This window comes from Lagopus leucura, unplaced genomic scaffold (genome assembly GCF_019238085.1).
Source record: "Lagopus leucura isolate 7727_CA_CO unplaced genomic scaffold, USGS_WTPT01 Super-Scaffold_100157, whole genome shotgun sequence".
In the NCBI taxonomy this organism is placed as follows: domain Eukaryota; kingdom Metazoa; phylum Chordata; class Aves; order Galliformes; family Phasianidae; genus Lagopus; species Lagopus leucura.
Window position 1 is genome coordinate 3306545 of NW_024962334.1, and position 12006 is coordinate 3318550.

Sequence of the window (12006 nt, forward strand, 5' to 3'; positions counted from 1 at the left end):
CACTCTGACTCAGGCAGGTTGAGAACTGCATTGCATTTATTGCAAGACTTCCAAGGACCTTTTCTATCAGATCTTCTCAATTAAAAATACTGTCAGCAAAATGTTGATGATAACCTTCTTTCATCTCTATCTTCTGCAGGAGATTATTCTGCTTCCTTCCAATCCTGACAGAATGCTACTAATTCGTTCCTTTTGCTGTTGATTACTGGATTCTTTGTCTCATACATGTGTTTCTTATAAAGCCACTGATGAAATGCTTTTTGACACAACAGTGTTGAAAGGATCATAGCAACACAGTGTTAGGCCTTCAAATCAAGTCGGCTTTAAATGAAGTGTTCATTAAAACATTTCTTCCATGGCTGTTGTGATTTTTGATAGTCAGACACATTTTCTGTCACTTCTAGCAGGTATTCAGACACTCAGAGCATTTGAGATACCAGGATTGCAATTGAGCCCAAAGATGTTTGACCTATTGAGGTACTTCCTAGTGTCTTGCTAGATATTAGGGACATACTGTATGAGATGAAATGTACCCTAAGACCCACATTCAAGAAGGTGTATGGAATCTCAATCTATTTGCACAAACCTCTTAGACCATTTATCCTACTGAGAAGGTGTAGGTAGCTACAAATGGGAACAGGCATTTAGAGTCAGGCATTTAGTGGGGTGGTCACTGGGAAGAGTGGAGGAATGTGTCTTGTATCCTCGCTCTTCCTACAGCTCTGGAATCTTTTACAGACATTTGGGAGGAGCCTTTTGATGATTCCCAAGAGGCATTGTTTTAATGGAGGTGCTTATTCCCTTTCTTTAAAAAAAAAAAAAAAAAAAAAAACGAAAAAAAAATCCATCTGGAGAGTGAGGTAACAAGGGAGCTTCATACAGAGACCTCCATGCTTAGCTTGTGCATCCATCAGGGTTGGAGGGATATCTTGCACAAAGAGAAACTGGTAGGTGGATTAACTCAGACTGTGGAACTGATGTATTTTAAGGCAGTGTTAGAGGAAATCTCTGAAGCTAGGTTTTAGATAAAAGCTTGTATCAGCAGAATATGAAATGTAGTAAATCCAGTGGAAAAGACAAGTGACTGGTAGGGTTACATATGTGCAAGAGAAGTGTGGGTTTACTTACTGTCTCAATTCGGTGTGTAATTCCCTACCGAATACGAATGGTTCAGTATTTTCAGAAAGAGTAACATAAGTGCTTTAATTGTTACCCCTGTTATTCTTTCTTATATTCTTTTTTGTGAAATGAATCTCTCAGCTTAGGTGAGCAGTGAGCTCACCATCAGTTTTCAGACGTTTTTTCCAATTGTTAGTATGGCAGATAGCCAGGCATATGTTATAGAGATGGCTGTACCAGGCAAAAAGCTAGCTGTCTACGTGTTCTAGTTTAACCTGTTTCAGTCTTCAATCAGTCAATCAAAAAATAAGAAAATGATCCTTAGAGACAGAAATGGATGATTTAAACAAACAAACATACAAACAAAAACCCATCCTGGAAGAGTTAGACCCAATAAAAGAAGCAGCATTCAACTTTACAAATAAGCCATGGGAAAACAAAGCTATTTGAAACTATATGGTCATAATGCATGTTAGTATTGAGCTGGAAATTGAAGCCTGGGCTCAGTAATACATGATATTGTATTCAGGTCACGTATGATTACTCTTCCTACTGATTACCATGAAAGGATTATCAGCAATATATTACTGTTAAGTCTCTGTAACCTTTGACATGGAATGTTTACAGCACTGATCTCAGTCTCTCTCATGCCGACATCAGTGATACCTTTATCATCCCTGGCTGATAGCGGGAAGCCAGATGTGCAGAGACACACTTTAACTCAATGTGAGCCTGTATCCAGCTGGGGTTTGGACTTGCAGCTCAGCCCCTGCCATCTCAAGGTGTCCTTTCCATGCGTGCAGGCTGCTTGACGCCTGGTGTTTGTTCAGCATCAGATCCCTTCAAGATTTGCTTTTTCCTCCCTTACGTTTTTCCCATTATCAGGGTTTGAGGAGGGTTGCTGGCCTGCTTGAAACAATTGTGTGCTAGACTAACACAGCTGGGAAAAGGACAGAGGGAGCATTCCCATTCTTTCCAGCAGTAAATAATGCTCAAGTGTGTGACGCCCTGCAAGTCCTTTGCTCCTTTTTGCTGCTCTGAATTTTGGGATTCTTCAGAAGCCATGTAATGTTTGAAGTTTAGCAACAAAGACAGTCTGCCTACTTTTTGAGTTATAGCTGTCACAAGATCTTAAAAGAAGACAGAAGCATGGATTATTGAAGCGTTAGGCCTCTAATTGCCTTCATATGCTATTAATTTCACAAAATTTCACCAGTGATGTTGTAAACGAGCTTTTACCAACCAAGTAATCTTCTAGTTCTGTCTCATCTCTGAAATAGACTTGGCAATTGTGATTTTCCTCCTTTAACTACAGGCAATGACTAAAATATACTCTGTGTGTGCATGTTGTGTACAGAATGGAAACTAGATCTCTTCAAGATTACTTTCACATGACCATTTTCTGTTTGACTTTGCAATGGGGAGATACAAATGCTAAAATTACATCAATCTGAAACAAATTATTTCAAGTCCTAGAATGTCTTTATCGAAGTAAATGCAGGAAGGCTCTCCTGAGAACAGAGGCGGGTTTTGTGTTGCACAGGATTAGTAACAGGTTGAGAGTAGAAACTTGGCTCATGCACTAGAAATTGGTAACCTGAGGGGTCTAAAACTTGGCCACAGTTTAGATTTGTTTTAAGTATTGTGAGGAACAGGATGAGCAAGTTACTCCTCATTCATGTTCAGGTACAAGAATGAGACCTACGCTTTCATTTGTCTGGAATGAATGGAAGCCTGTCTTCCAGTTTAAAGCCAATTTGTCTGCTGTTTTTATTGTATTGCATAGCTCCAAAATCTCGTCTCCTATATGACTCACAACTTAGAGAGGGAGGCTGAGATAATAGGAGAATGTAATTCATTTGGAAGTCACGCACTATAATCTTGATTGGTTAATGAACCATTGTGTATAGTTATTAAGATCTACAGCTGATATTCCATATGATAAATTGTGAAAGTAGTGGCCTTTAGTTCCAAAGACTGGTGGGGGCTTGAGTCATTGTTAAAGTCACTGAGCAGGGAACAATTTATCCCTTGGCATTGAGTTGAGGACATGGGTGTTAGTGACCTGTGACTTGACTGAAGTGTGATTAGCTATCATGCTAATGCTAGCCCAGCATTAGCATGATGGCTTTATATATTTTATGGCATTAATATGTTATCTACTAAACTAGGTTTTTTAAAATCTATTTTGTATGTTTTAAGCCTTTAAAAATGCTTACGGTTTACTATTAGTGCTTGTTTAAAACTTGAACGTGTTTAGACTATAATGTTCAAGTTGAGTATTTTAAAAGACACACTCAAATTTGTTCTTAGTCATTAAGCTAAACAAAGCTGAATTCTCAGAATACTGAAAAGCTGTACAGATTTAACTGAAAGCTCTGAAACTTTACATGGGTTGATGTCCTCAAGATCATGTCAGAGTAGAAAAAAGGCCTGATAGAATGTAACTTTCCCAAGAAGAATAAGAATTGAAGCCCTCAAAACATGCAAACCAGGATAAGTCAGGGGCAATCACGGAAACCATCCTATTGACTACATATATTTTCTCATTCAACACTGTTGAAAATGACTTCATTCTCACTTAATGTTTTGCTGCTGTAAAAGGGCCATGTTTCAACCTTTCATCCTGCAGGACTCTTGCGGTAGATTGTAAAGATTATTTACATCTCAATTTGTTTTTCAGCCCATTGGCCATAATTAAAAATGGAATTTGGCAGTCTCCAGAGCCCCTGCTGGAGACTTTTACCTTGTAGGAGAAAAGGGGATTAGATGTGATGATTTACTGGGCTCGTGCGTAGTCCCCTGGCTGTACTGTGGCATTGAGCCTAAAGAAAGCTGAAATGGTATCCAGTCTTCTCTGGCAGCTGCTCACACCGTGAGAAGAGCAAATCCTATCCGCCATAACAAAGCCCTGTCCTGTTCCATCCACGTTTTCCTGACTTTCTGATGCGTGTGGGCTCTTGGTAGCACAAAGTTAAGGTTGGAGAAGACGGCCTTTAGGAGGCTGGAATCAGTGCCTGTGTTTGTGTTGTCACTGTGTGCCTTATTCTGTGCCCACAAACTGTGCAGAAATTTCCTACAGTCATCATCCTCCGCTGTAGAGAGGGAATCAGAAATGCTGTTCAGGATCAGAACTATGATATTTGATAGTTGCACTGTGATTCTTTTTCAGATTTTTCAGACTTGTTACTAAAGCCAGACAGAAATGCAGTCAGAAATCTGGCAGCGGCTGGTTTGCTTGGTTGCTTTTTTCTCCCCTGCTAAGCCAGAAGAGAAAATGAAGATGCTGTGCCCAGCTTCTAGCCTAGCATTATAAAAAAAAAAAAGTGTCTTTATTCTGGGTGGTGAGATGGCAGGCCTGCTCTTTGTTAGGGTGAGTGCCCAGGACCACAGTGTCTTTTGCAATTTCTGTAAGCAACTTACTGCTGTTGTACATGCTCTTGAGTGTTCCTTTCTTAGGGTTACATCCTCGCTTGGTAATAACGAGGAAGCACCCTGGTTAAAAAAACCAACAGTTCATACCTAAACACTTTTTTCATCACCTCAGGGTGATGTCATGCAACCTCAGAGGGGAAGGTAGAGCATCCAGAGGAAGGAATACAGCCTTCCAGAGGAAGGCTGGCTAGGGACATTTGCATTGCAGGAAGTTGCACTGGACAGGACAGTTTGCTGAGAGAGGAAAATAGCAACACCCTAGAGAAATGGCTTTGTGAGAACAGGAAAGCTACATGGCATAACTGATGGCTTGTAGAAAACCCACCTTCAGGCCCCTGATCCAATTCAAGTACCATGAAAAAACTTGCAGCAGTTCAGTGACATCTAGTTATTTGTTACTGTTAGGCATTGAACACTTGTTACATGGCTGCTTCTGTTGATAATATGAACTCCTCGAGTAGCATGCTAGTTTTGATGTGCTCCAGGCATCTTTGCTGCTAAAAAAAAAAAGCTGTGCTGTCCATGTGCTGTGATTTGCCAGGGATTCTTTTTCACGTTGCAGAAATGTCATTAACCTTCAACACTTTCTCAGCCTAGTGAAAAAGTGTAAATATATGTAAAAGCTGCTTGTAGAAATTATCCCCCTTGGCAAATCCACTCAAATAGGGCTTTTTCGATAGAAAAAGCAAGTTATACTTTCCTTGATTGGAAGAATTTTTCAGTTTATCTCGAAACTGTTTGTCATTGCATCTTTTACCTTCTAGAAATCAGAAATACCTGAAGGTGATACATGGGCAGCACCACCTGGTTTGACTGCTGGAAGTAGTACATTCGGGTAGGCTGTATGAGGAAGAAACAGTGTGTATTTCCAGCTTAAAATAATGCTTCTCCAGATTGCATTTGGGCAAATATTCAGTGTTCTCATTTTGTACTTGCTTCCCAGATGGTCTGTGGTGTACCTGCGAGACAGAACTGTCTGTGTCTGTCTTACTGAGGAGAAATCCCACGTAATGTTGTCTTCATGTTTTAAGATTGTGAGCAGAAGAAACTGAACATGTGGCACAATTAGTAACTGGGCAGCATTCATACTTTCATCCTTAATTAAAGACAAGTGTGGTGAAGGAATATCCACACATGTAATTAATCTAGCTGCTGGAAGTCACAATTTCAGCACTAAAATGAAAAGGCAAGAGACACCAGCAAACAATATGGGCACGCTCCTGCATTCATTGAAGTCAATGGGAAACTTGTCTTTTGACTTCAAAGGGGATTGGACTGAGCCCTCCCAGGTCGTGTTAAAACACTTAGGAATTGTAAGCACTTATTGTTGCCATACTGCAGTACCAGAGCTAGAAAAAAAACTGTAGGTGGGTTTTAATTGCACCCACTTTCAGTTGTTCTTCGCAGACATAGTTGGCTGCAAACAGTTGGATTGGGTGGTGATCTGCCCGATGATTTGTTGTTTCACTGCTGCCTCATGCTATGCTTTTAGTGGTCTTGTTTTTGAGTATCCTTGTATGCTGATACTGTTCTCGCTGAAGTCATTGCACGTGATTTTCTGTGAGACAAAGCTAGTAGCTTATGTGAATTTTAGCATTGCTATTTCTGTGTTACACCTCCTGCCCCAGGAAGGGGCTGAAGAAGTGGATGTCCCATCCCCTGGTGCAGTACAGAGTCTAGTTGAGTGCTGGTCCATTTGAAGATCTGTTGTCTTTGGTTATCTTCTTATCTTCTCAGTTTCATCTGCATTGAATTCACACACAATTTTTTAAGTAGATAAAATTTGAGAGGGATGTTTGCTTGTGGAAAAGTAGGATGTCTGCCACTTCCATTTTCTGGTAAATTGGATTTTGGAAGTCAAGTCTAAAAAGAACACAGTGAGCATTTTATCCTCTCACAGAAGACAGGCTTCAGGCTTCGCTTGTGTTAATAAATGGTATGAGTTTTGTGGCTTGGGCTCAAGCAACAAGAGAAGGTAATAATAATAATCAAGATTCATCCTATCAAACAAATAATGCGGCACTATCTAGTACATCTGATGTTAAGCCTACAATATAGTGATTAAAAAGGTAGAAAAGCTTTATTTTATGCAGGTGTTACTGCTCTTAGGGTGGTGGGTGCTATGAGTTTTGCTTTCAGAACAGCGCTGGCAGGTGGCTTTCCTCGCCCCTGCATGTCTGTAGCCTTGTTTTTACAGCCACGCTGGTAACTTTATCCATTCATTCATTTAATTGATAATAATATTTTTAACAAGTGCAACACTCGAGATGGAGTTTTGACTTCTTTTTTTTTTTTTTTAAGTAGGTGGAACACACTGGAAGTGACCTGAATCAAAGCCTAGAATTTAGAAACCCTAGAGAAAATACACCCTTTGCTTCCAATTTTGTACTCCTAATGGAAAATATTCGGGTTTTAATTAGAAAGATTTGGTTTACAGGTATGGAAAATGTGCCAAGGATTCCAGTGAAACCAAGAGTGCTAGAAGAATAACTCACTTCTTGTTAACTGTTTTTTGATCTGACTTCTTTTGCTGTGACAAAAGTTTTTTTCCAGTTCAGCAGTAAGAAGACCAAAGGGAATATAGAGGCCTGCTTCATGTCTGCAGTGTTGAAAACAACTTATGCTTTAATTGTGCTTACCACTGTTGTGTATAAATACCTGCCTACCTGTATGTAACGGTAGTATCTCTGTTTGTTTCCTTTTACAGAGGAGAGTCAAAGATGTCATATCTCCAATTGTATTTGAAGCTTCATACAGCCTTGGGGAACATGTAATAGAAAGAGGAAAAGAGGACAAGGAGCTGCCTCCTCTGAAGCCCGTTCTCCGTTGGAAGAAAGGACAGAAGATTGCACAAAGGAATCAGGTCAGGTTTGGCTTATTTTATTTCCTTGTGGCTCTCTCATCTTGAACTGGCAACAGAAGTGGCTGTAAGAAGTGATTGCAAAGCTTAGAGTTATTTGTGCACGGTATTATCCTTCCTGTCATCGATATTAGTGTCTCTGAGAGGCAGTAAAGAATTGTGCTGGCAGTGTTGGGCAGCAAAAGAGAAGGTCACTTGCTTGTTTCAAAGTGTTTGTACTGGGCAGAAAAAGACTGAATGAGGAAAAGGAGGAAAAATCCTGCTCCTCCTAGCCCTTCCCTTTCTGAGGGCGGTTCTCAAGACAGACTTGACCCAGCTCTTCTTTCAGGTTAAAGCTTAGTCTTGGAGGGACAGAACTGAGTTCAGGAGGGGATGCAGGGACTTGTACCTCTGCTGGAGGGAAGAGTGGTGGGTGAAATGAAGAGAACTTTGCCTGGCACACAGCCTTCATTTATCAAGGGCTTCTCACATTCAGCAATGTGGCAGGGGAAATCCCCTCTGCTGTTGTAATTATGGAAAATGCCTTGCTGAAGTAGAATGTTTCTTTTTTAAAGAAAGTGAAGTATAGGCTCAGCACTGTGTGTATATAGGATCCTATTTTACTCCTGCATTTTCAGAAAACTCCTTCTTCATTATTTTTGCTCAGAACAAGAGAATTCCTTTGGTTTTCAAGCACTTGTCACTTAGAGAATGGGGATCCCAAATGTTCCCTAAGGAAATGAAGTGTACGTGGCTGGGCTGCCTATCTGTTTGTCTGACATGGCCTCACTAGTATCTTTGGAAAATACTGACTGATTTTGAGAGCTTTTTTTTACAAGGGTCATCAAGACAGTTCTTATGAAGGTACTAAATATTAGGGTTAATGAAAGCAGGCAATAACGTTAAGAAAAGAGGCTGCTGGTGATCTTTTGAAAAACTCTAGTTTGAGTGTGGTCATTGTAGATGTAGGACAGAGTGCCAAGGAAGGAGCCTGCAGGACAATGCCACTTCCTGCTGCGCTGACACTGGAGCATCCAGCCATGAGGCTACAGGCTCTGAATGCAAGTATGACTTCTGTGGCTTGCAGCACCGATTTGAAGAATCACTTCAGGCTGAAAAGGACCCGTGGAGGTCCAGTCCCTTGATCAGAGCAGATCCATCTTCAAAGTTAGATCAAGTGTCTTGAAGTTGCATCCAGACAAGTTTGATTTCCAAAGCGTGCTTACAGAGTTACAAGCTGGCATTGCTTGTGAAATGGAAACCATTTCTTCCTTAAACACTGAAAAGCCCGTCTGGAGTTTAAGACTTTCAACAGTGGATTATTAGGTCTGTTTTTTAACCAGATAGCTGATCTGGCATCATTATCTGTAGCACTGCTTTCTGGTGCTGCCTGTAATTATGTTTTGTTGTTCTGAAATCCGCAGATCCCCAAATACTCCTTAAAGAAGGAGCAACTGAAATGCTTGTGGAAGTTTGCTTTGCCACATACATTGGAGTTGTTTTTTTTTGTTTTGCTATAACCCTTTTACTTAGAGAAAAGAGTATTTAAGAATGTTTTATAAGTGAGTGAATGAAGATTAAGTACAATAATTACTTATTTTTATGAAGAAGGATGGCGTTGCTCTTAAATATCTAAATGTTACCTTTCTGCAAACATACAATGGGAATTTCTAAAGAACTCTGGAATAAGAACAGTGTGATGAAAACTTGGATGTTACATAAACTAAACCGCTTGGACGCTTTACTACAAGGTTTAAACTCCAAAGAGCACATCTTACCCTGCAGGCATACTCTCTGATCAATATTAAAATACCTAAATGCTGAGATTATAAGCAGAAACAAAAATATGTTGGGAATTTCCCTGGCTTGTTTTCTTGTATAGTTTGGGTGAGGGAGAGCCAGTTTAACGCTGCTTTTTCATTTGCTTTCCAGATGTTGTTCACTGAGCTTAGTAAGAAAAGGACTATGACACGGGGTGTGCCTTTGAGTGCACTTTCAGCTAAGGAAGTGGGCAGAACTTCAGATTAATTGTGGCAGTCATGGTGAGAAAGCCTTGACTGAGCAGCCTCGAGGTACTGACAGGCTCCTCAAAGGCCAATTGCATGGAAAAATCAAGACTTAGTGTTCTCTTTTAGAACTTTTTTTCATCTTGCAAGTAGAAATTGTTTTTCAAGGGGAAGAGGAATAGTAGGGACAAAACTTTACCTAACAAAGGATTTACGTTTCCAGTGAAAACAGGGGTTTTGGAAAAGCCTTACAGTTTGGAAATCCAACTTGATCTAGTGGACACTGTTTTCAGTGTTTCAATGCCCTCTAAATACTGGGTCTGGTTGGCATTAAGATGAGTACTCAGCAAGAGAAGCGGAGGTACCACTTTTTGCTTTAGCAAACGGCACCATTTCAGAAGGGTGGAGAGAGAGACGGATCAGTTCAGTTTTACTTCCAGTAGTGAAGTCTTTCTATGGAGCTACTGGAGTGGGTTTTTTGGAGGTTCTGGACCCTGTATATCCAATAATTGGTGGTGTTGTGAAATCTAAAATGCTCTATCTACTGCTTAAAGGTACTGTTCGAGGTTGGCATTTTGCTAATAGTCTCGGGTGGCTAATTTCTGTGAATGGAAGTAGTGCACAGATGGTGGAATGGAAGGGAGCTGTGGAGAGAGGGTGAGCCTTTCATTTGTCAAGATCCTACTTCAGCTCTGCTTGACCTATTTGAAAAGCCAGTCGTGCAGATGATCACCTAGCTATGAACTAAAGTGATGTCAAAGCTGAAATGATCACTTTCACTGGAATCTCTGTTTTTCATGACCCAGATGTTCCCTGTACGTGTGTATGGCTTCCCACAAGGAGAGGACAGCTTTGTGGCTCGCAAACAAAAGGCAGGAAAGCTACCAAGTGGCCTCTTGATGTGAGAGTTAAAGATAATATTGAGTGTACAAACTTTTTTGTGGCACTTTGCTTCCAGCGCATTAAGGAGTCAGCCTGGAAACAGAGTACATGGGCATGCACCAGAGGGATGGTGTATCCTTTCCTGATGACATAATCACTAAAGAGGATTATGCTGGATACGCATTCTTTAAATCAGTATTACTTTGTATATAAGAAAAAAGTTTAGTCTTGAACAAGAGAACAAAACAGAGTTAAGTACTTGCAGTAAATGAGTGCATTGACGTGGAGTTTTCACTCAAAATTCATTTACTTATTGATCCCATTTATTTTAAGAGAGCAACTTTAAGTGCAAAAAAAAAAAGTTTATATGTAAAAATGAGCATATTATTGACTGATCATTGAAGGGAGTTTCCTTCTGTTCCTAAAACTACTGGCCTTGAAGCAATCAAAATACAAGTAACAATTTGAACTTCTGGTTGGTGAGAGGAAAAGGATCTTCATGGAAATTTCCTAATAAACATTATGCAGTTGTGAGGTTTTATACATTGGTCATTTCTGTAAGCAAAGAGGCTGTAACGCTTCAAAATGAAGTAATAATGCAGTAGAAGTGGCCTGAGGACTCTGTGGCCTGGGATACAGCAACAGCTGTTTCCTCACAAACTTATTTTCTTGGTTCTTGCATATGCTTACCAGAAACTGTGGTTGCTATAGGTTGGTGTAATAGTCTGTGGTAGCAAAAGCAAATCCTTGGAGTTATGTGTACATGTCTATTGATAGATGTCTCGGCAACTTCTGTACAATAGTTAGGTGGAGACCAATTACATGAAGAGGGTGACAGCTGTCCAAGTTGTCAGAGGCTAGGAAGCTTTTGTTCAAACTGAAAACCTCTGATGGGTCAAGAATGGGTGGAGAAACAAAGCTTTTACTGTGAGCGTGTGTTACGAACTTTAATAAAACTTCCCACCCCAAGGATGACTTTCCGTTAGCTTTCTCATTGCTTCCCAATCCATTTGCTACCTCTGTCCACTGGAAAAAAATAATAAATCTTCCTACTTCAGGGAAATTAATGTGTATTTAGAACTTGGTTTGGCTTAGTTCATTGTAAGTGGTTTGTACTATAGCATTTATTTTTGTATACCCACTGTATAAATACATGTCAACCAGGAAAGAGGGAGCTCTCCTGCCAAATACAGTGGGGATTTATTCTCTAGTATCCAGTAACGTATCTTAGAGCTTAAAATGCGGTATGCTAGAACTCGGTCTGTTTTGAATACTGTAATAAAATCACCTGCTGTTATGTGGATGGAGACACCATTTTGTTATAGGAAAATATTCTCAGTAGGTTTAATTGCGTCAGCGTCTTCAGGATTTCGGGAACAGTCTGTCATAAAACTGCTTATAAGTTGTAAGAGAAAATGTTTAGGACATTCTGTTCCCAGCTATGTCAGACTTGCAGTGAGAGTCTGGGTATAGTGCAGTATCTTTGGTGTCTGTGCGGCCGCTCGTCTCTGGGATAAACTTCACCTTTTTAAAGCAAAGTGCTATTTTTGGAAATATTTGTCTTTGAGCAGCTAACTTAAAGCTGACTAATTAGTTACACGCAGATTAGCAAACTTGACAGGTATGAGAAAATTTAGAAGGACTTTGGTGCAGCTGAGTTATGAACACCTTTAGTAATTCTGACTTTCTGCATAAATATTGGCTTTTTCGTACTTGTAAGACATC

General features: G+C 40.1%; 1 protein-coding gene across 1 annotated transcript in view; it reads left to right on the forward strand.

Annotated features, from left to right (window-relative positions):
* Nucleotides 1–12006, forward strand: part of ITGA9 (integrin subunit alpha 9) — a 214680-nt gene that overhangs the window by 96914 nt on the left and 105760 nt on the right. The window contains exon 16 of the mRNA XM_042888607.1: nt 7262–7417. Coding sequence (XP_042744541.1) covers nt 7262–7417 — 156 coding nt within the window. The remainder of the gene's footprint in view (nt 1–7261; nt 7418–12006) is intronic.